The sequence below is a fragment of the Halictus rubicundus genome, chromosome 11 (genome assembly GCF_050948215.1).
Source record: "Halictus rubicundus isolate RS-2024b chromosome 11, iyHalRubi1_principal, whole genome shotgun sequence".
NCBI classification, from domain to species: domain Eukaryota; kingdom Metazoa; phylum Arthropoda; class Insecta; order Hymenoptera; family Halictidae; genus Halictus; species Halictus rubicundus.
The window spans coordinates 2,323,733-2,348,580 of record NC_135159.1 but is presented as its reverse complement, the minus strand read 5'-3'; the positions used below and the strand labels follow the sequence as shown (position 1 = coordinate 2,348,580).

The window sequence follows — 24,848 nt, the reverse complement described above, 5'->3', positions numbered from 1 at the left end:
GAAATATTTCGCATTTAGAGGTAAAAAAATGAACGGCTGCCTAATCGGACCATATTTTTACGATGGAATATTAACAGCACATCGATACATAGATTTTTTGCGATATGAACTTCCAACATTGTTGCAAGAGATCCCGGAAAACATCAAAGAAGATATGTATTTCCAACACGATGGCTGCCCAAAACTAGAGTTTTTGGGGATTAGTGGACCGGAACATAAGGTCCAATTCGATTGAGATTTTTATCTTTGGCGATATTTACAATTGATTGTGTATGAAAGACCTGTGGATAATGTGGAGAATCTTAAAAAACGCATAATTCAAGCGTGTAGAAATGTAAAAAGAACTTCTCTAATGGAAGCTACACATAAGACTTTGTTACGAAGAGCAGAATTTTGCGTTACACAAAATGGGATGCGGTTCGAAAATTTAATTTAATTATTAATTAATTACATGTACACGTTTAACATTTGTGTTTTCAACGTGGCTCCGTATAAATTTGGTTTTTTGTGAGTTAAGTTCTGAAGCAATGTTTACGTTCATTTGTTTACCTCTAAATGCGAGGCGTTGCTATTGCGTACCGTCGAAATATTTCAAATATTCTAGCAATTGATTCATGGCGATATTATCTTTCAAGGTCATCTAAAAGTCATCGTATAGCAGGTCGTTGAATTCGTTTCGACGTCGCCTACAATATTATGAAGTTAAAAATACCCAGTTCCATTAAAAAATATGACAGCGACCTTGATTTTTTGTTGAAAATCGTTTTTTTTTAAATTTAAAATATTGCAATTTCTTGTCGGTTAAGTACTGATTAACTTTGGTAAGAAACATTTTTCTGTCGGACCATCCGAAGGGGATGAAAAATCGTGGGGACTAATTACAAACCCTGTATATCATTAAATAATTTACTTCGATTTTATGGAATTTTTGAGGTTTCAAGTTTGGCAGTGAAAGTGTTAAACGATCATTGACGGATGACAATCATTTTTAAGAATTGTCATTGGTGGCCTGATCGAATGGGGTATGATGAAAGATCAATTTGTCTTTGGGGGCATGTTTCACCGTCTTATCCGGTTATGCCGTTTGTAGGAAATATCGCGAAAGAGGATAGTTGCTATTGTTCAGGTCTACGGAGTATCCGAACTTGAGCGCTCGGGATACCCGAGTAGCAAAGAGGTCTAGCTACTCTGTTTCGAGGGAGCTCTTCCAGCCCGTGATGAGCCCGTTAACAACTTACCATTGTGTGGAACTTGTTTCCGTCGGTCCGCGGCTGCTGAATTGCAACGAATCTCGAGCCGGGGTATTATTTACATTGGTACAGAGGTCGTCCAACTCATTTCAGGTTCAGTAATGAGTTGAAGAGGGGAAGTGTCGTCGCCCTTGCTCGCGCGAGAGAACGTGCTCTCGGGATCGAAGTCCAGCACCCGCGATGACCGCCGATTCGAGCACGATTTGCGGGTTCAGGACCCGCGTGTTACGTGTGCGCGCACGCCTTAGCCTTACTAATTTGCCAAGAATTCGAGTCGTGATCATGATCGTGAACGTGAACGTGAACGTGAACGTTCCGTTTCAAGTACCTCGAGACTCGAGGGCAGTGATTATCGCAGCCAATTCGACAGTGGTGGTCGCGTATATCGTATTAACGGTGCATTGACCTTTCTGTTGCAGAGGTTTACACAGTACCTGGCATCCAGCAACAGCACGTTTCAGCTCAGTAATTTTCTCGATAAGAGCGGCGTGCAAGGTAACTTGGCTTTGTTTAAAGGACCAGACCGATGACCGTTCGGTCGGTCCGGTCTCTGTCGGGTGGTTCAATTAAACGTCCGATCATTCCGGTGCGCAGTTTCCTCGTTAAGCTGCTCGAAATCCTAGGGGACACGCACCGTCTTGTGGTCTCTTTAAACGAACCGTGTTGTCACCGGGAAAAATATGCGAACAATAATTGAACCACCCCGAGAAGCATGAGAATTCGGATCCCCTATCTCTCCTTCGTTGAACCACTTGGAATTTCGACGATTTGCAAACGTGTCTTACATTGAATGCTGATGCACGCACGCGAGCACAGTCACCGCAAACTGTCAATACCATCGAACCGCGGGATCTAATCCTTTCCCACGGATCTCGCATTTATATCTTATCAATTTATTTATTTATTTATTTATTTTTGTTTAGTAATGCACGTCTCTGTTTAATCCCTCCTTAAATAAGAAACTTGACTATAAACTCTTCCCGGCTAACTCGTTAGCATTCCGCAGCTATCTCTATCTGGCCTTTGTCTATGATTTACTAACCTGGAACTAATTTTCTCTCTGTATTTGGCAACAGCAGGAGCACGCATCGGTGAGTTTTTCCATTTAGCCGTACTACTCTCCTTTCGCAGGCACTTAATTGTCTCCCTCCTTAGTCGTATACTAACCATAAGCCTAACAATAAGCGCGTGTCCCTGCGGGGTCGGGGAAAGTATACGGAAGGGTGTTGGTACTTGATTTCCCATTGGAAAACGTTGGTCTGCCCTTTGCTGGGAATTTTACCGGTGTATAAAAACAGCCGCGGTGTACCTACCAAGTACGAGCGGCGCTTTTGGGATGCCTCCGAGTTTCTAATTAAATTGACGGCGTTCTTTCTTTCTTTTTCACAGGGGAGACCGAGACGATTCTATTCATCGTAGTCGCGTGACGCCACTCTACCCGTGTTCAGAGACTGAAAGCGTGTCAGGATCGATAGTTTTAATAACGCCCTCACGCTTCCACCTGTGCTGCAGTTGCACTCGGACGTGTTTGCACCGGCACTAATTCCTCTCGGTCTCCCCCTACACGCGGAACAAATAACGCCGTCACTGGGGCTGATGATCCGGTGAAAGTTATCCAATCGATTGACCGGTTCCCGGCCAACGATGAATATCAATGTACACCTTCGTGGAAACGCTAACCGGAAGCCTATCCAATGTTATTCTCAATGACCGCGTTAGAGGACGAGCAGTAGCTTGGAAAAGAAACGATTGAATTTTCAAAGGATCGTCGGACCCACCAGCAGCTCGGGAAATACTATTTCGTTTGGGTGATTGCCGATCTGTGTTATTCAACCCCGCGATTAACAACCGTTCGTTGTAAATGTCTTGGAAAGGTTTCCCTTCACCGTAGCTTTGACATTTAATGAATGAACGTGTCTCTTGTTCGTCAGGCTATGATATGTCACCATTTATCAGGCGATACGCGAAGTACCTCAACGAGAAGGCCCTCTCCTATAGGACCGTGGCGTTCGATTTCTGTAAAATGAAAAGGGGGTAAGGAATCTCGTCTTGCTCGGGGCACGGATACCGTGTCACCGTTCGAAACGTGTTAACATTTTGCCGTTCCGTTGCAGGAAGGAGGTGGGCACCCTGCGCACAATGAACGCTGAGAAATTGCTGAAGACTCTGCCGGTGTTGCAGTCGCAGCTGGACGCGCTCTTGGAGTTCGATTGCACAGCGAACGATCTGACGAACGGCGTTATAAACATGGCTTTCATGCTTCTTTTTCGGGACCTGATCCGATTGTTCGCCTGCTACAACGACGGCATCATTAATCTATTAGGTAAAACGTGTTCTCCGAGTTATTATCTTTTTCTTTTTGATCGTTCGGTGGAATACGTTGGATCCGCTGATCGTGTCGCATCTTGGCATTACAGAAAAGTATTTTGATATGAATAAGAAGCAATGTCGCGAGGCTCTGGACTTATACAAGAAATTTCTTATAAGAATGGATCGGGTCGGTGAATTTTTGAAAGTAGCCGAGGTAAGACCTATTCATCTTTCTTTTTCACGCGACACTATATCCTAACCGGATCGATGAACGATCGCGTGTTGTGAAACTAATTTTTGTTGGTTTGCAGAACGTCGGAATCGATAAGGGAGACATACCTGATCTAACAAAGGTAATGAGACATTAAGGACACTACTTAATTTTCAGAAAGATGATTCAGGATATCAGAGTAAATTTATTTTGATAATCGAAGCGATATTCTCTAGCCGTCGAGATATTAAAACTAGACATTTGTCAGGCCCCAAGTAGTTTACTGGACGCGTTGGAGCAACATCTTGCCTCCCTGGAAGGGAAGAAGGGCTCCGCGGCGAACACGCCCACGCAATCCGCAAGGTATGTCGATCAGAATCTCCTTATACGATTCGAGTTTATGTTAACGTTCAGAGTATGAGTAAACAGAAACTAACTTTGAAGAATATTTTGCGATATCTGAACGTATATTCTCGTTTGTCAAAGTCTCAGAGGTATCATTGTTGTTGAAAAGCCAACAAGATCTGTTCATTGAACGAAAAGAAAAGAAAAGATCAAAAAGCGCAGACGCATCGATCAAACAAAGAATAGGCATTGAACAATCCCAAACAGACTTTCTCCCACGTTTTCTACCGTTTCTACAAATTCTACAAACACAAAAATACAACTCCTATTGATCATCCGACCGATAATCATATTCTATTCTCCTCGCAAAATGTTTTGTCAGTTTGTAGGGTGAAAGGTAATGTGGTCATTTGTTTTTTTTTATTGCTTGCAAAGATGCGCTTTTACGTTTGAACGATTCTTTTCAACTCCCCCACCACAACCCCCGCCCCGCCCCCAGCCCCCTCTCAGTTCTTATTTTTGGTTGATTAGTCTTTTACGTTGCGGTCTACATAGTTGCAGTTTCTCGATATTTTCTATATATGTTTCTATCTGAATTGTGTTTGCTTTCTGACTTTTTAGATATTGGTGAAGCATTTCCAGTTTTCTTGTTTGAGCTGCGTACCGTGTACACTGCTGCTCAAAAGTTGTGGATCATTTAGTCGACGACGCTTGTATGTATGGCACATTTCTTTTTCTCTCTCGTTCCAACGATCCAAGTGATCCGAAACTTTTGAGCGATGGTACATATATATGTGTACATGTATACACGCACGCACACACGATCGCGTATGTGTAATATATATATGCATATATATTGATATGAGTTTCGCTGAATCTTCACTTAGCTTTGCAAATCCGTACCTTTTAGTTTTTCGTGCGCAAACTATGTTTCCTGTACCTTTTTCGTTGATCGTCTCGCACGTGTCCTAGGTTCTCCTTCTCTTCGGTTCTCAGTTCTGTACAGTATTTCGGAAACAGCACATTGTCAAGGTGCACCGAGTCGCGAAAAAAGAAAACGACTCATTGCCAGTATCATCGGTCCTGTACCGGTTCGATATCGAAATTCTACGAGAAAACGCGTTTCTTCCGAGTACAACTAGCTTCTCTCTCTGAAAATCTTCACCTTCGCGATGAAAATTCTGTTGGCGAGCAACGGGATTGATTCGTTTCGCTAACGACGAGCCCACAAAGCGTTCGAACATATTGCACAACAACTCTCTTTTCCTCGAATTCTCCCATTCAGGAAACCTAGAAGCTAGGCGATACTTTGTTGCACACAATTAAATCTGTATATAAGTGTACGCGTGCCAGCGAGAGCGTGTCCGTGCGTGTGTGTTTGTATAAGAGTAGAGTATGCTGTAGGCAGTAGCAAAGACAAAAGAAGGAGCGTCTTTTTTCTGTTGTTTTATTCGTTCGTTGTAACACACATTGTCACTAGGTGGAACGAGTTCAAAGTAACCGCTTGCGTGTGCTTCCGTTTAACCTGTTAACCGGAGTAGAACGTGTCTACGCGTCGGTTCTACTCGCCTGTGAATCCTTTCACTTTATCTTTTAGAATGATATCCTATCTGCAAGATAGTCTCTGATATTATAGAAAATCAATCGAAGCGAAGGTAGCTGTAATTATCGTGCACGGTTAACGGGTTAACAAGAGACAGGAAAAGTAGTCTAGCTAAACATGGTAAAGAGATATGTATAAAAAGAGAGAAAAAGAGAGAGAGAGTGTGTGTGTGTGTGTGTGTGTGTGTGCGTGTGCGCTTGGTGAGAATGCGTGCGCGTATGGGAGCACTGACTAGTTGAAACTTTTTTACACATCGTTGTATCTTTATACATATTACACCGTTTCTTTGTTTTTTTGTTTGTCTTCTCCTTTGTTTTCAATGATCAACGTTCCTTTTCGCTCCTTCTCGGCCACACTCGTCGTCGTCTACGTTGAAAACGGCTTCTCTGTTCCCATCCCGGTGCGAATCCACGACGCTCTCCATCGAGACACGTCCATTGCCCCTCCCCCCCACCCTCACCCCCGCCCCACACCCCGCCGACAAACCCCGCCCCTATCATTCTCCAAGCAGCAATAGAACGAATGTAAAGTCGGGAGTGTCCGCCCTGTCTTCCACCAGTACTGCGTTTGGAACAGCAGCCAGTAATAACCGCCTCGACCACACCGGAAATGGACACATCGACGAAGCGCTCAGGCAGCAGGCCCTCGCCGAAGAAGAGGCCGCGATGAACCAGTACAAGGTACCAACGTCCGCCATTAGTTTCGCGGAGTAGCTGGTGGTTTTAGGGCGGAGTCAGGGTGCAGCTACCTACCCTCCGATGTTAACGATTATTGAATGTGTTGAACAAATTTTTCACATAAGCGGCGGTCTCGCTTAGTTTCCAAACGTACTCGCAAAAGAATAAGAAAGCTATCGGTACCAATACAGTGAATTCTGCACATTCAGTCTGTTGTTGAGAGAAAACCCGCCTACTCCGTGGTAGAACACGTATCTGAACGCGTCTCACGGTGTCTTTGAATTTCAGGCAAAGGTGCAATCTCCGTCGGGCGGACCCAGCACAAACCCATTCCTCAGTTCACCGACAAACAATGCCGATCAACCGATCGTGGATTTGTTTGGCGCACCGACAGCAGGAGCGACCAACGAATCTCAGGTAGCGCGATTTAGACCCTCTTCTCGGATGGCCGTCTTCTGGATCAAGCATGAGCAGAGATTACCGCTTCGGCTTCGGCCGAGTCGGGAGCGAATAAGCCACGCCCACTCGGGTGGGCGTTACCCTAGGAGGATACGCCTAGTCCCCTGATGAAGGAACGCTCGCTGTCCATGCTTGTTCTAGATTCTAGATGAACGTGTTGAACTTTCGAACGTTCACACGTTCAAATGTTCAGAAATTGATTTTATTGGTTTGAGCCACAGAAAGCATCGGACGATCTGCTCCAGTTAGCTGGAAATCCTTTCGCGGACATGTTTGGTGCACCTCAGACTGCACCGGCCCAAACAGCGCAGCCACAGAACAACATGTGGATGACTAATGGTAACGGTAAATACAAGTTTGTTTTTTGGTTTCTTTCTTTTTGTTTGTTTGTTCGTTTGTTTGTTTAAATCGTTTGTTTGTTCGTTTGTATATTAGTGAGTCGCGCATTTGTTCATACCATCGAGCATATCGAGATCGATTTAGATTAATTTTCGTAGTTTATTTAAATACGGGAAACTTGCCACGAACAAATGTACGAGTCACTGTATCCTATCGCTCGATTATTTTGCGTTTGTCTCATTTGCTTTTTTATTTTTGATTTGTAGGTTTCGCGGCAGTACCACCGGCAAATAATAACTTTGTTACAGATAATAGCTTCTCTTCCGTATTCGGTAATCAAGACTCTCAGTCTGGTAAGTATCAAATCCATCGTATCTATATCTCACTCCTTCTTTCTATCTCAGTTATAACATGGTTTTATTCTGCACCGTTTCTCTCTATCTTTCTATCTATCTCTCTCTCCCGCCTCTCTCTCTCTCTCTCTCTCGTTCTCTCTCTCTCTGTCTCTGTCCTCGTTCACATTGTACATATACATACCCCCCGTTCTCTATACTGCAAACAGTTTTTTATCGCTTAACTATTTTTTTTTTCACGTATCATTGCATCTTACTAAATTGCCTAGTTTCATAGGTGACGATGCCTGTGCAAGTTAATCCTCGTTTAAGATTTTCGACGGGAATGCCTCCGGGACATTCCTGTTCAGCAACACACAAGGACAACACGCTCCCATAGTTTACGTGCTCGATAGCGATTTAACCCCTCGGACTCGATATCGGTACACCGTACTGACCCCATGGAATATTTTAACCAGTTAGCTGTTGCGACCTCTTTGAAAAATGTGTACCTGAGTTGCGTCGCAAAAATTAACCGCTGTTTGAATTATAGCTGTTTTGACGAGTATACTCGTCATGACACAAAATATTGCCGTTTCTTCATGACGAGTATACTCGTCAAACACAGTTAACTGGTTAAAATTGATTACAGAAGGTCAGATTATTAGACGCGACGTGTTTTCATGCGTTATCGTTCGCATTCTAGAATTTGGAGATATTTAAGAAAAATATTTTTAAAAAAGTCTAAATCATCAAGAGAATATTGTAACATCTATAACGCCGACCATATACAGTCATTTCTCGATACATGTCGCAAATACTTGGTCGATAAGAGTCGCAGAGGGGCCTCGAAGATCCAGAGGCTACGGACGCCGAGGAGTGTAAACATAGTACGGGTCGGGTACGACGTTCACGTGGATGAAAGAGTAATAGTATCTCCTGGACGATATTTGTCGCTGGGCAGACCCGTGTTGTTGACATGTATCGAGAAAACATTGTAGAAGCAAACTGACAATTGATCGTCGTCACCAAAGGGTTAACTGTCGAATCGTAAACGTAAATGTGCTTTGTAGTATGGGGACTAGCGAATCTCAAGCAATCTCGGGACACCTATGTCAGCGTAGGAAGAAGTATCGATGTTCTAACCGAGTGTTCTGGCAAGGAGAGGACGCTGTCTCGACCTAAAACGTCAGTCCAGTCAGTGTTCTCTCCATAGAAATCTACGCAAAGAGAGTCGAATCTAAAGACCAGAGTCGTTCGATCTTGTACTAAATGCGAATAATGTTGCAGCGCGTTAGCCCGAAGAACAACGATGTTTCTTACCCACGTGATCATCCACACATCATCTTATCATCAACATCACCACCACCACCATCACCACGATCATCATCTTCATCATCATCGTCATCGTCATCATCCCAACCATCATCCCAAATGAAGAGCGTGCACGCAATAACACTTTAATGGTCTCATCGAGGAAATCGAATATCATTCTTCTAATCACTCTCAAAAGATGCAAAATTAACCCAAGGCGTGAATGCCGAAGCTAATCAATGCACACCTTGATTTTTGCGCAAGCTGGTGCTCCAGGAACGTCCGGATCCGTACCGAACCCATTCATGTCCGATTTCCCCTCCCTCGGTGGTCAACCACCGCAGTCGAACGCTCCTGCTTTCGGTCTGTTCGATCAGCAGCAGCAGCAACAACAACAACAGCATCACGCTGCTGGTGGAGCAGACGGGAGCGGTGCGATTGGCGGCGACGGTCAACAACCGTCGCAGACCGGAGATCTGTTCGGTGCCGGCGGACAAGCGGATCTCTTTGGAGGCGACTCGGCGGTGTCCAAGCACGGGGACGGGGTCGCCGGGGAACCTGCCGCGGAAACAGCGTCCTCGGCGAACCTCGCGACCGGCAAGTCGACCGCAACCCCGCCTTTGAGACCGCCACCACCCGCGACAACCGGTAGCAACACTCCGCCTACGGCGGGTTCCGTTGCTCCCGGGAAACCCGGCACACCGAGCTTAGGCTCCAGCGCACCCAGCAAGAGCGCTTTCGACGATCTAAACGATAGCATTCGCATGGCACTGGGCGGATCTCCGTCGCGATCGGCACCTGCCGCTCAACAAATCCCGACCGCGCAACAAGCACAGCAACCTCTGCAACAGGGTTTCGGCATGTTCGATATGGCCGCTAATATGCCAGCCACCGGGCAGCCTGTTATGCCTGGTGGACCGATGATCGGCTACGGTATCTCTAGTCAAGTCCCGGCTGGATACGGTTCCCCGGCAAAACAGCCGATCTCAGGTGACGGGAAATGTATGGATGTTTCCTCACACACACTCTCTCTTTCTCTCTCTCTCTTTCTTTCTGTCTGTCTGTCTGTCTGTCTGTCTGTCTCTCTTTCTCTTTCTTTCTTTCCCTCTTTCTTTCTTTATCTCTAAGCTCTCTGTTCTCTGCATGCCCGAGGAGAATCGATGATGCCTCGCGCGGATCACCGGCTACCGTACTCTGTTCGACACTTTTCCTAGTTCTCGATGCACAAGTGGCCTGGAAACCCATTTTTCGTGGTCAAAATTTATTTTAGACTCATTTCACTGTTTTCGGTTACTCTACACTGTGTCAAAAAATTATATGTCACGGCCACCATAGCGTGATTCTACACCTACGATTTGGTGGAAATTGACATAAAAAACTCCCCGCAAAATTGACCCTGACCTTGAAAATCAAGGTCAAAAAACAATTTTTTTTTTGTTTAATCCTGTTCTACTGGTCATAACGGTCAACTTTGTGAAAGAAACCATGGGTCGCATCTCAACCGTTCTCTTAAAAAATGATGTTGCATTTCTCATAATTTTTGCAGCTTCATTCTTTCATTCTGTAGTTAGGGAAATAGGAGTATCGTGATTATGATAATTTCATACCCAACGAGATAGCTTACCGATGGTACCCGCTGTATGATAGTACGCTATTTACTTATATATTGGCGCTGGATGTAAAAAATTTACAAATAAGGAAGCTGCAAAAATGATAAGAAAGGCAACATAATTTTTTAAGAGAACTGTTGAGATGCGACCCATGGTTTCTTTCACGAAGTTGATCGTTATGATCGTAGAATCACGCTATGGTGGCCGTGACATATAATTTTTTTACGCCCTGTACAGTACGTCGTTGAATTCGTCTCAACACCAGCTAGACTATTAACAAATCAAAATACATATATTAACGTTTAAAAATTCGAGGTAACCTCCATTTTCTATTGAAAGGCATTTTTCTTGAGATTTTTTTATCTGTGGATTAGTGAATACTCGTCAACTTTTGTTTGGGGACATTTTTCTACCAGTAACGGGCGGAGTACGTGCTGCGAGAAGCGCAGCGTTGGCGACTCCTTGTTCTGCGCCGATCGAATTCTAGACCGCTTTGCTTGAACGTCTCATCTCATTAGTACTGTAACAATTGATCCGCGATCTAACACCGTGTACACTATCACCAGTAGATCAGATTACTATTCTGTCACGTTTGGTTTATTCGAAAAGAAGCATGGCATCTTTGGCGTGTTAACGTGTAGAACATAGAAATCGGTAGACTCTTACGTGCAATCTCGGATAGGATAGCACGTGAGAATAGTGTTTTTAGAACCGTTTGATTCTTTTCTTTCCAGTTTCTAGTGGCACAGTTATGTTTTATTTTCTCGTTAGCAAGAAAGGCAGTAGTTCTATTCTCCGTTCGAGATCCATGCTTTTTGTTAAGTTACAGAATTATGTTGTTACTTCTGTAACCAGCAAACTTTTGTCGTTTTCGGTTCTTCGTTTCCGGGGCTTTGGCTGATGTTGTTAGATGTTGCTTAGGTTTTGACGGTATGGGCTCGGTGATAATACCGACCGCTGTAGCTGGAGATAATCAAATTTCAGCAGGAGGACAACAGCCTAACGCGGCGTCCACCGGCAAAGTCCTCACCGGGGACCTGGACAGCAGTCTCGCCAGCCTTGCCCAGAATCTGACTATCAATAAGAGCGCGCAGCAGCAGGTCAAGTGAGTTTAGACCGTCTTGCCTTCGGTCGGGATCGTTTTTGAACGGGTCCCATGGAAATCGCCCACACAGAATTCGCCGACACCAGCCTTGATCGATAAAAAAAAGTGTTGTGACGGATGATCAGTATTGATGATATCGGCGGTTATCGATCAAGACCGACGTCGATGAAATCTGTGTCGGTGATTCCCACGGGACCCTTTTGAACATGGTCGATAATTCTTTTGATCAACGATCGAATAAACTTTCAGGGGAATGCAGTGGAACTCGCCTAAGAACGCTGCGAAGACCGGTGGTTCTGTCGGCGGATGGACACCTCAGCCGATGGCAGCGACCACGGGCGCTGGTTACCGTCCAATGGTAAGCGGATCTAAATCGCCCAGCCCGATCCGTTTTGTCCAGTCTCGATTCGTTATACCGGCACGTTGTTCTTGATCATTACCGAACTGTCTGCCCTTAGGACATATCGTTGCATCGCGATCCGTCTGTGTTGTTTACCATCGCACGAATGCTCCGTTTCGATAAGAGCTGATAAGCGCTGACGAATTATCTGCTCCGACCATTTGACATTGAACCGTTTTATCCGCATGCAGTTCTTTTCTCGTTATCAGGATCATCGATGATTGCCTTACTGTTATTATTATTATTATTATTACTACTACGAATAACATAGTCAGTGTGTATTTGCATAGTCACGATTGCAATAAACGTTGTCGCTTTTTCTATTTTCGTTCTCCATGGTGCGGAACGCGATCGAACGGGACGCAACCGGATTACGTTGGTAGACGAGAGTAGATAACCGAAGGGGACCGAGTTCAACGACAGAAAATAGAAAGTTCCCGTGGAGAATTTGTACTTTGCTGACCCCCGGGGTCACCCTCGTGAACCGGTACACGCGGTGTACGCGACACACTGCGTTGGCACGCTTGCTTTATCGCTCGACAAGCTTTCGCACAGATAAATCACTGTCAACACAACGACTTTTTCCTGTTCTCTTCTCGTCGAGGAATCCGACGATCGAACGTCCACGATGCATTGGACCCCCTCGATCGCGGCGCATTCCTCGGAGGAACTGTTCGCGTCGGAGCATAGCTTCCCAATCCCACTCTTTGCGGAGATGTTCATAGCAGAAGTGCGAATATGCTCGCAAGTAACTGTACCGACATTTTCTTGCGAGAGCAAGAAGCGCAGAAGAATAGACTGCGGATTTGGCGCATTTACGAGAAGAGTAGGAGAAATCGAAAACATTCGAAAAATTGAAAGAATTGGAGGATGCGACATCAAATTGTCATTGTGTCGAAATTGTTGAAGAAAGGAAAACATGTCCAAGTGGCTCCTGTGCCTTGCAATTGCTGTAGACAATTTTTATTCTGATACTCCGGATAATCTAATTATCAGACTGCGGATTTTATGCATTTATAACTAGTGTTCCTGTTTTCTCAACATTTTTCATTTCTCGAGAAATGAGAAATAAGACTATATTTCTCGATGATTCTCGAGAATTCTCGAGAATTTTTTATACAACAAAAAAATATTGGGAAACTTTTACCAAACTTTTATAAAGTGAAATATTACGCTTTTCTTATGAAATGACTTCTTAAGAAGCATAATGCGTCTAATGTAGAATCAGAAAATCTACTTCTCTTTTTTTTTGTAACAAAATCTGTAGCCATAGAAAAATTTCTTTCACTTTGTGTGGATGTTGGCTTTATCGTATACAGAACATCCAAAAGTTGCTGAAGATTGGGTGTCCTTTTTCCAGTGAACTCAAAAATTTGGAATTCCTTTGTTAGAGTCCGGAATTTATTTTCTTCTGCCGCTAAACTCTTGACACTAAATTCTTGAAGACAGTCTGCAATTTCTAATTCTAACTGTTTTTCCAGTGATAGTTCCTCATTCTGAGAATCTGAAAGTGTTTCACTATTTTTATAAGAATCATTGTTATATTTTTCAAAAAGTCTGCTTAGAATTTGTTTTGCCATTTTATAAGTATCTGCCTTGGATGTTATATAAAAAAAAATGTATCTTCTGAATCTTTTTGCAGAGACTCTGGATTATGCAGATATTTTATAAGGGGTACAACAATCTTGTCTCTTCTTTTAGATATTTCTTCTTTAATAACAACAAGAAACTCAATCCAGTATTCAGTTTTTCTAAAGTTTTAAATAAGAATTTAAGAGAATTTAAGAATTTATATGTTATCAAATAAATGAGATTCATAAGAATTTTCCTAGATTTAAATTTCTCGAGAAATACTGGAATTTCTCGAGAAATGAGAAATAATCAATTATAAAATTTCTCGAGAATTAACACTATTTATGACAAAAGTGCGTAGATGAAATATGGAACAGTAGAAAGATAAATGGGATGTAAGAGGTATCAGTATATTATCATCAACTTATAAAAATGGTTAAAGGAAGAAACAAATTTTTGTTTGGTTCCAGTACCTCGTAAACGGTGCAGAAAATGTTTATTTTGCATAAAGATCCGCAGTCTACTAATTATAAATAGGTATGTTATTTCGCTCTCCGAGTGGAACTGTCGCAAGTGAGTTCAACTTGCCAGCGTATACGCGCGTGTATAGAGAGGCGATTGGGAAGCTATGGATTAGAGCAACGCTGGGATAGCATAAAGATTCTTAGTTAGGATTATAGGCGACGAGAAGGTGATTGTTGATCGGCGCACTTAGTACAATGCATGCATGGCGTATGGCATGCCACATGGCTGTTGCAGGGTCAAGGAATGGCGCAGCTTCCTCCAACTACCCTGGGCTTCCCTAGCCACGCCGCAGCCTTGGTAAGTTAGTATTCCACACACTGCGATGAAAAGAAGTCCTATCTGTTTCACGTGGCTGCCGTGTAACAAGCGTGTTCGCTAACTCTGCATAGAGACAAAATATACACGCGGGCGGCAACCGAACGGCGCGGCGGAAGAAACGATTGATTCTCAACATTGTGTCTGTCTACGAGTTCTTTTTTTTCCCCACTATGTTATGCTGCATCTTGCTAATCTCTGTCTCTGCTTCTATATTTACTCTCTGTTGTACAGTTGATATGCACACGTGTGTTTTTAGTTCGGAGACCAGTCTCTCTAGTTAGAATTCTTATATCTTTTTTTCTCTGTGTTAGTCGCACGCGATGATACTTTATCGATCACCTATGTATGTACTTACAGGGTGGGTCGTTTATCGAAATGGTTCCAACGAAAGTTGTTGGACATTAACCGGTACATACGTAATAGTTAATCTTTTTATGTTTCACTAATTCACCAAGATACGATGGCGACGTTGAGTTTTTTTTTAATTTGACAAAGTATTTAGTGCCGAGTAAAAAGTTATTAACACGTTAACTGCCTCGCCAATCACATACGATTGACACTGATTTTTGACTGGGTTTAGAAATTCATTTTTGTTATAAGATATCTATATAAACCGAATTTTATTGGAGTCTTTCGAATTCAAAAGGGTTAAGACAGCATCGCCTATAATAGATTTAAAATTTCTAGTTTTTAAATTACTCTCATTCTGTAAGAATCTCTGGGGTTGATATTTGGTACTTAACGTGTTAAGAGTTAAAGTTATATCGAGGTGTTCTTTGATCAAACTTTAGTGGAGGACAATAATTTTTATTGTTACCAATGTGTTCGTCTACTATAGATTTTTCTGATTGAAACGAAACCAAACATGTAACGAGTAAATTTAAGTAATCCAGTTAAGCGATTCACCCTGTATATTCTATATAGTGTACATAACGAACTACCAGCAGTGATGCAACACGGTTTCCATTGTACATAGAGATACTTTGTAAATACACTATGGTTGCAGCGGGTCCCCTTTTACACGCATCCAAACGACTCTAAAGCCACTGTACCATCTGTATCTGTGTCCCACCTCGAACCACTGTCTCGAAAGACCTCTATTAGACACTAACAACTCCAGACAACACTGTACACTTCTATAAACATTGCGACCCGAGAACGGGGTTGGGTTCTCCGAACGATATAAAAAAAAAAGACCTTCCCCCCCCCCCCCCCCCCAAAGGAGATTACATGGAAACAGGTGGACGTGAAAATGGTAAACGTTCCAGAAAAGTACAGGCTGGATCTGATTGGGCGGCTTTCTGGTGTCCCTAGGGAATGCAAGGTGTCCCAATGGGCATGCAGGGCATGAGGCCGATGATGAACGCAATGCCTGGCGGTGGTCCCGGCGGCATGATGGTTGCAGGAGGAGCCGCGCCAATGATGATGCCCAATGCGAATCCCATGATGGGTGCTAATCTACAACAGCAACCGCAACAGCAACAGCAACCGCAACCGCAACAGCAACAACCACAGACTGCTGCGCAACCGCCGCAAAATAACGCGGTCCAACTCGATCCGTTCGGTGCTCTGTGAAGCGATTAGGTATCTATCCTCCCAACTCACCGGTAGAGATTCCGCTCCAGCGACACAACAAGCAACTCGAGCGACTCGACTTGCGACACTACCAAGACCGTGTACATATATTTCTGATTAACTGTAATTAACGCTTCCGTTGTAATTAACAAAGCCAGAGTTCGCCCCCCGCCCCAACGCCGATCTCTCCAAAGTAGATTGATCCACTAACTTCTTCTCTCTCTCACAGTCGAGTCTTGTACATGCTCGGAATAATTAGAGGCTTCGACAGCTCGCTGACAGGTATTCGACACACTGTGTCGGAGCAATGCTATTATCATAGTAGAAAACCGCCTGGAAATACCGTAACGTTAGGTTTCTATTTTATTGAAAGTTTCGTCGAGCCTGCCTCCGCTAACACGTGATCTGTGTCTGTTTTCAGGAGTTCGGGTTAGAACCGAGCGGACGAAGCACCAATTCTGTACATACTGTGTAATATGCCTAGGAAATGTGCCCTGCTTGCTCTCGTTATTCTACGTAATATCCGTGACGACCAGGATCCCCGTCCCCGTACCCGCCCCCCTGAAACGCAAGTGTCTGCCTGCATGATGCGGATCATCGTCATCGATCGGCGGGAGTACGTGAACGACGCCCCGACCGACCACCCACGTTACATTTCTACATGCTGATCGAGTATAATCGCATATACGGGTTTATTCGGTTTACGGCGGTGTTGCCTTAACACGAGAAAAATATATGTGTAGTCTCAGAGAATTGTAAACACGCTTAGAAAAAATTGTACACACACGTGGACACACATAGAAATGAAAACTAACTAACGAACGAACAATATGTACAAGGCAACTAAAGCAAGAGAGGGAGAGGGAGAGGGAGAGAAAGAGAGATTAGAGGTCACGTTGCAGAGAGAACGAACCGTATTGCGTTTAGAATTTCATGAGCGTTGGATGCGACTATTCCGTAAAAAGAGTTGACTGTGATAGTACTGCATCGACATTGTAGTGTTTTCCAGTAATTTAGCCAGGAAAAGATTTTGAATGGGGAACGTGTCCCGTGTGCGTGCGTGTGTGTTTGCGCGTGTGTATGTGTGCGTGTGTGCGTTTTTCTGCTCGAAAAAAGGGGGGAGAAAGAGCGAGAGTCAACGAAAACAGCGGCCGCGAGAAGAACCTTTTTTCGTAGACGAAATAAGGTGTTTGGATAGTAGCTCCCACAAGCTTTATACACGTACTGGAGATGGTGTCGAGTAAACGAGCATTCCTTGACGCGCAAGGAAGCCCGTAGATCGGTGGTTCGTCATGATTCTAAACGTACATACGTCTCGGGAAAATTCTATATATATATATATAGTATAGGGTGAGCCAGGTCGTTCTCCGGCTAGATTGCACGAGCACGTTCCGCGCTCGTCGAGATACGATTTAGTGTATAGCATTCTATTCGCAGCCGAATCGCTGCGAAACACATTTATCGGGCGTGTCCAGTTCTCCTCTCCGGTTGTTGTTCATCGAACGTGCTGGCGCAGTTCATCGGGAGAATTCTGGGACACTCGATTATACTTGGCCGAAATGCATGTATCTACATTATTGTAAAATTTTGCGTACCGCATGATCGTGTGTGGCCGTGCACACGCGATCGAATTCGCGCGCGAGATACAACGTTGAAGATATAAATATATCTAAATGAAAAAACAAATAAATAAATAAATAAATATATATATATATATACATACGTAGTACATACACGTTAGGTCAGTGCAAAAATGCGCGTCTTTGTTGTATTTTAACACGAAATCGGGCACGAGCTTTTGCACTGACATAATATTATGTATATATATGTGTATATATTTATTTATATTTACATATATATGTATATATAAATAACTGTATATGTATATGGCGTAATACTAATCTAGCGTACCCGTGTCGCTCTCCACGTTTCATTTTCGTACTCTTTACCATGTATCTTTGATTTCGACTCAGGGCGCTGAAGCAGTTACGACGTATCCTTTGTTAAAAAGTATTAAATACTAAATGAAAAGTATATATGTGTGTATGTGTATATATATACATATATACATATATGAATAATAGGTATATATATATAGAGAGAGAGGGAGAGAGAGAGTGTGTGCGTGTGTATATGCGCGTGTGTGCTTGGACGATGAGTGTATGAAAACGAGAATGAGCGAAAAATGTGGAATATTAGTTGGTCTCACTAATGTTCTTTATCCGTATACCGTTCTGAACTGTCTTAATTAGGTATTCGAACGAACTATCTACGCAAGTTAAGGTTTATGATACTCATATGGTTATTATGAATGTAATATCGCGAGTCTACGATTCAGTATGGTACTATTAATATAGTCAATAATTCCCGTTCGAAGGTCTAATTCGGGATTCGTTCTCGTCCCTCCCCCGCGTTGCGAATCATGCGTGCGCGCGCGATACGTTATCAGTAGACTGCGGATGTTCATGCAAATGCATATTTTTACAGGAAACAGCTAAAGTTATGAGACCTAGACAGAAATTTGTTTGGTCATTAGGAAATTCTAAAAAATATATTTTTTATTTTGCACATTGCATATGTTTTGCATATTTTATTTTAACGAAATATGCACAAATATAATGCATATTCCGTGGATATATAATATATGTAATCTATATCTACAAGTATCGTAATAACGTATTATTGACAAATATCAGTGATCTAACATCTAGATCAGAGGTCGGCAAAAACTGCACCCTTCGTTCGGTTTTCGAGGGCTGCGCCCCCATTTTCTTACTATTGTCAATGTGATTTCTTTGTCATTAGTATCCTATTCCACAATGTCGCATGATAAATTCGGAAAATAAATTTGAAAAATAAACTTGGACGATTTTATTCAGATGTCGAAAAACTTCTTCGTGGACGTTTAGACGTGTTTGGTAAATCAGAAATATCGAATGAAAGGTTGGACGTCGCTGCTCGCATCGCAGAAAAAACGAATTGACAATACAGTGAATTCTCGTTACGGGTCGGTCGCGCGGTTCTGGCGACTGACTCTTAGACGAAATCTGAGGTTCTCGCCGAGCATTCCATTTGAAATACCCAGGGCACTCTGGAAACCTAAGACTCATATCCGTCTATAAGTCATAAGGCTATGACTACTAACCGATAGTGACAAGAAGACTGAGAAAATGTCTTTCTCCGATACAATGCTGCACGTAGCTCGAGAGACAGCTCTCGAGCTTTGGCCCCTCACCGCGGTGGTGTGGGTAGTTCCAGTGACTTCAAATCGTAAGGTTGGCACTGACTCGTAACGAGAATTCACTGTAGTACCTCCACGGCACATAATGTGGAAACCTATTTAATACGGCCGTTCCCCTAATGCGTCACGCGCCTGATCTAGCTCGAGAATAGCCCTCGAAAACCGGCCGAAGTGTGCAGTTCTTGCCGACCTCTGATCTAGATCACATACATTTTCATGCTATTCTTTAGAGATGCAAACAATACTAAACGTACGCCACAGTATGATTCGAAACCATTGAAGTGACAACATGGCGGTATAGTACCGGTAGAAATCAGTAATGTCCTTACAAGAAAGTTTATTGTGAAAATTATAAAAGTGAATACAAAGCAAAATCTTCTAGGCATACAATACTGAATAACGGGATTGCCGTGATAGCTGATAACAACTATGTTAATAATGGAGAAGACGTTTATTGTAAGGCAAACGTTACAGAGGCTGATATCTTTTCAAAGGTGTATTTGGTAATTATTTCTTTTCGTTTGTGCAGGAATTTATTAATCTAGCATATTCTATACTTGGATATCAAGATTAAATGTGAGAGGAAGTGACAATTAACGCAGCATGCGAATACAGCTGTGCGCAGAAGGAAAAAAAATTGACATATGCCCCTCTTACATCTTGCGATGTCGAACGATCATTTTCAGCATACAAATTAATATTAACTGAGAAATGTCATCAATTTATAGTTTATATCCTTGAAAAAAAAACCATAGTAATTTCTGTGCTGCATATTTACTGAACATCCTGTATATAAGGTGTTTCGTTTATCTGAAAACGGGAATATCTCGTGACCCACTGAAGTTACGCAAAAAATTTGTTTACAAAAATTGTTCGGTATGAAGGGAACAATCATATGGCGTAATTTTTTTCAGGACTCGAATGGGGGTGGGGATTTCAGAGTCAAATTAATTTTTTTTTGTCATAACACGATAGCATTTTCCGACTTAAGAAGCTTAAGGCGTCATAAAAAGGTCGATTTTTGTTTACAGCGTCTAGCTAACAGCCGGCAACCAGATACTACCATTGTCTACTTAAGAAGTTACAAATTTATAATATAATTTCTAATGTTTTGTAACAGTAAATATAACATAATGTGATATATCGTTGAATTCGTCTCGGAAAATTCTATCGTGTTATGACAAAAAATATATGGTTCCATTTAAAAAAATGAATTTGACTTCGAAATTTCTCTCTCTCCCCCCCCCCCCCCCCGCCCACACCATTCGTGTCCTGAAACAATTACACCATATGATTGTTCCCTTCATACTGAACAATTTTTGTAGACAAATTTTTTCGTAACTTCAGTGCGTCACAAGATATATCCGTGTACAGATAAACGAAATACTGTATTCGTGGATATCTTACATATTTACTTAGATTTTTCTTGTACAATTGTTGCATATTCTGACGTATGTATTTCATTCGCATAAACATCCGCAGTCTAGTTATCAGCCCTGATTCGCGAAAAATCGTTCTTTTTCGTCGTCGAAAAAACGGAGGCCGTAGGGGTTCTAAGGGGGGCGACGATTCTGTCGCGCGTTATACCGACGCGTTGTACCTCTGTTTTCGTTTCTTCGGGGTGTCCGTGGAAGTGGCTCGTGTACAGATGATGGAGAGGGAGAGGGAGAGAAAGAGAGAGAGAGAGAGAGAGAGAGAGAAAGAGAGAGAGAGAGAGAGGGAGCCTAGAGTTCAACGGAAGCGCGGGAACGCCGCCACAGTGGGGCCAAATGGCCAAAAAGCGGCAAAAAATCTGTAAAAACGAAACTATCCAACGAATTTGTTTGAAAATTTGTGCATAGATTGCCATAGGTACGACGCTTATTTGGCAAAAAAAATTTTTGTAAAAAGTTGTTAACATTAAGTAATATGGGCTAATCGAAAATCTCTGTTTTCTGCCCATTTTCTATTTATGGAAGCATACAACAAATCCTTTAATAGATTTTGGTCTGGAACTAATCGTTTTGGCAAGGGATAATATTGATCTAACTTTGTGCAAAAAATCATGAGACCCTTCGAGACCCTTTCGCCACAATTTAAGTTTAAATATCAACTTTCAGAATTTCCAAGAGTGAATCGTGCGGAAGTTACGATTATTTGATGTTCCAGGTGAAATTTTTTAAGAATATTTCTAAATAATAAAGTAAAATGTGAAGTGCATATGATTTGTTAATTTTTTATGTATAAAAAAATATTTAATAACAATTTTTTTTATCTTACATAAATTATTTTTATAGCGTTCATTGGAGCACTACCACAAAATACCTGTTGCATTTTTGCGACAGTGGTCCAGTGAACGAAAACTTTGTTTATTTAACATAAAAAATTGTTATTAAATATTTTTTTATATGTATGAATGTTACATTTTTTTTTATTATCTGATATGTATCCCTTAAAAATTTCACCTGAAACATCAAATAATCGAGACGTCCGCGCGATTCATTCTTGGAAATTCCGAAAGTTGATATTTAAACTTAAATTGCGGCGAAAGCATCTCGAAGTATCTCATGAAATTTTGCACAAAGGTAGATCAACACTATAACTTGCCAAAACGATTAGTTCCAGATCGAAGCTATTCAAAGGATTTTTTGTATTCCTCCATAAATAAAAAATGAGCGTACGCAAAGGGGCTTCAGGTTAGTCCATATTACTTAATGTTAAACAACTTTTTTTGGAAAATTTTTTTTTGCCAGTTAATAGTTGAAACCATTTGCAATAACCCATATGATTTTTAGACCCCTAAGGATTCAATTATAGGCGGAGTAATTACAACTGATGAATTCCCAGGAGCGAAGAAATGGTTATTTGCCATGCGTCTAACTCCGTAAAAAATTTTTTTCAAAAATCTGACTTTGGCACATCATGCACTCACTATTAGGCTATACAAAAATAATTTTTTTTTATAAAATGGATTTTTTGCCACCTTGGCACCACTGTGCGCCGTTGCGTACCTCTGTGACCACTGCTCTGCGCCCGATCTGACGTCGAAATTGTTTTCTCGATTCTCGTTTTTGTTAACCGAAGTCCGAGTTCGTTTGCTTGGCGAAGTAAAACTTGTCGATTCGAAAGAGTTCTATCTTGGCTCCTGTAAACCCTTGTTTAAAAAAAAAAAATCTTTCTTCTCTAATCGACGAGCGACGGAATTAACGCTTTACCTACCAACTTGGCAGGTCACATGACATATCGAAGGTGAATAGTTTAGCTCTTTTCGCACTCGAAGCTATTTCGACTCCAAAATTCGGGTGTACGACCGGTTTTCATTTTGTTCGTATGAAATGGAGCGTAACACGCGCGAACATTTACCAGTTTATTAGATGCAAAGACATTGTAATGTAGGAGTTGCGTTGAATGATAGTACGATCATTTTTAGTGGTGCCTCGGGGGGGCCAGTCGAGTGAAAAGAGTTCGGATTTCTATATGAATTATTCGGTAGCGGTAACAGTTTGGTTTTGTAAACTGCTAACAATTATCTTGAGTAAAATTCCGGTAGCTAAAGCGTTAAGGATAATCGTCCGATGAAAGCCAGCAAACGTCAGCCGTAATTCAATTAATCGATCGGAACGTGTTCGTCGAGATCGCGACGCTGGTTGTCGGGAGCGATGTCCCGACAGGAACGAAAGAGATAGCGACGTCGATCGGAAAACGTTGGACCTTGAACGTGAGAAGCCAGGGGTGCGCAGGCACGTTTCGTCGGATTGTCAGGGATCGTGACAGGAACCGAGTCTAGATCAGTTTTGTGCGGCCTGCTCCGAGGAACAAGGAACCGTAATTAAAATGATAACTTTTGATCAGTAAAACGTGTATATGGTCTATTTATTACTCTCCAAGCGAACCTCTCTGTCAAATAAACCGTTGTCTATATGTACGCGTGTACAATTTTCAGGCGTCGTCCCTCGAGGATTTGCACCCCTGACCACCCACCAGGTCCAAGTCTGCGACTTACTTAGCTTAGGCGTCCTTGTACAATACGAATACGGTTCTAGGACTTGGCGAGGACAACGGCCATAGGAGGCTAGATCATAAATCACACGCGTTCAATTAACGACTATGGATCACGCGAGAAGAACTGGTCACCAATAAGTTTCGGAGAACTCGATGGCACTCATGGTAGCAAGCGAAGAAGTCGTGGACCATCGTCCACCGGCTTCACGTCGCAACTAGGGACAAAAACTGTAGAATCGGTAGCAACGGTGTTTGTATATATGTACGTATCATACAGTATATATACAATCTCGTTAGTTCGGACCAGACCAGTTGTATCAACGAACGAACAGCAAAGATGAATGTAGTTTGAGACAGGAAACGCTAATAGCTGAAAGGTAATTCCGAAGCACACGACACAAGCCCGTACCAAATGGTGTAAACTTACTGGTGATCGAATGTAACAGGACAATATTACATGTACATGTATAGACGCATATTTTATCGAGAATCATAGAGCAGTAGCGATCTACGTATCTCTCCCTTGTAAGTTAGCGGAGGTCAAAGCGAGGATCAGAAGTGGAAGAGAAAGAGGAAACGTTATATCAAATCTTTCGTCGACCTCGCCATTAACGCGTTCAGCGTCTCGCCTAGGGTGACCGTAATTTTCACGTCCACGCCGATTAGTCAATTGCGAGCAATCGTGTTTCCTTTTATTTCATTCGCTAGATTACGCTAGAACGGGCACGCGAGCGAGAGCTCCGAGCCCACGCGAGCGGCGGAATCTTCTATTTTGCTCCGCGGAGGCCAGGCTAGCGTAGCCCTCGGGGCAATCTCTGCCCGTGCCTGCGCTAGGCGCTCGTAGGCGTTCTGCCTGGTGTACTATAATCGATCGCGATACGCGAGACTCGAGTATCTTGTCGTTGCTTGGCATTTATCATTGTGAAACTGCATACTTAAGGTCACTTGTAATTACAATTGTAGGGTTAGAGGCAAGGTCGAGGACGATGGCCGCGATGCCGCTGAACGCGTTGAGAGCGCCAGCCTAGAAGAACGTGTAAAGTCGCTAGCACTTGGCGGACATATTTTGTTTAACGAACAAAGAGTATAGGCGGAAAAGATGGTCGAATGTGCCCTCTCATAAATCAAATTGATCTTTCATTGTACCATATGGTTTCGATGCGATACGATGAAAAATCAATTTGGTTTGGGGAGGGGGGACACATTCGACCATCTGATCCGACTATAGCCTTACCAAGAGAATGGACGAGCCCTGTCGAATCTATATCGGTAGCCTAGGAATCGAATAGAGGACGGAGAAACTGCTATTTTTTCGGACCACGGTACAGATGTGTCCGGTACCAGACCTCTATCATGCTGCGTTATCTCGTTTTTCCGTTCTATCTTCCCTTCTGTCAAGGACGTCTCTCTCTTGAATGGTAGCGATAAGCGCGCGCGAAAGCTCTTGTCGATTTCAATGGGGACGCGATATACATATACACTGTGTACCAGTCTTGTAATATTAGTTGAGACGCTATTATTTACCATTTTACTTTGCATTAATTGTCATTGAACGTCATTATGCGCTACGGATATGTTGTAACGATTATTATGTAAACATGAATGGCGTTTAATAGAGTATTTATTGAAATTAACTCTTTGTTCTTTAATTCGCGACCGGAACGCAACGTACGGTCGCGCG

General features: G+C 42.7%; 1 protein-coding gene across 26 annotated transcripts in view; it reads left to right on the top strand.

The window, feature by feature from the left end:
• The window catches only part of Lap (phosphatidylinositol-binding clathrin assembly protein lap), a 38,589-nt gene extending 13,788 nt beyond the window's left edge, over window positions 1-24,801 (top strand). The window contains exons 3-20 of one of the 26 annotated variants that reach the window (XR_013082975.1): window positions 1,670-1,745; window positions 2,327-2,341; window positions 3,182-3,284; window positions 3,365-3,573; window positions 3,668-3,774; window positions 3,872-3,913; window positions 4,040-4,134; window positions 6,231-6,399; window positions 6,685-6,813; window positions 7,077-7,200; window positions 7,461-7,547; window positions 9,105-9,830; window positions 11,372-11,555; window positions 11,805-11,913; window positions 14,287-14,349; window positions 15,685-15,954; window positions 16,367-21,296; window positions 21,842-24,801. Coding sequence is in view for 25 of the 26 variants with exons in the window: in XM_076795823.1 (XP_076651938.1) it covers window positions 1,670-1,745; window positions 2,327-2,341; window positions 3,182-3,284; window positions 3,365-3,573; window positions 3,668-3,774; window positions 3,872-3,913; window positions 4,040-4,134; window positions 6,231-6,399; window positions 6,685-6,813; window positions 7,077-7,200; window positions 7,461-7,547; window positions 9,105-9,830; window positions 11,372-11,555; window positions 11,805-11,913; window positions 14,287-14,349; window positions 15,685-15,945 (2,499 nt within the window). In the remaining variant the exon portion in view is untranslated. Of the gene's footprint in view, window positions 1-1,669; window positions 1,746-2,326; window positions 2,342-3,181; window positions 3,285-3,364; window positions 3,574-3,667; window positions 3,775-3,871; window positions 3,914-4,039; window positions 4,135-6,230; window positions 6,400-6,684; window positions 6,814-7,076; window positions 7,201-7,460; window positions 7,548-9,104; window positions 9,831-11,371; window positions 11,556-11,804; window positions 11,914-12,013; window positions 12,276-14,195; window positions 14,350-15,684; window positions 15,955-16,366 lie in introns of those variants that run through there. The other 25 variants (XM_076795831.1, XM_076795825.1, XM_076795824.1 and 22 more) reach the window with 25 other exon arrangements.
• Window positions 24,802-24,848: the final 47 nt, after the last annotated feature.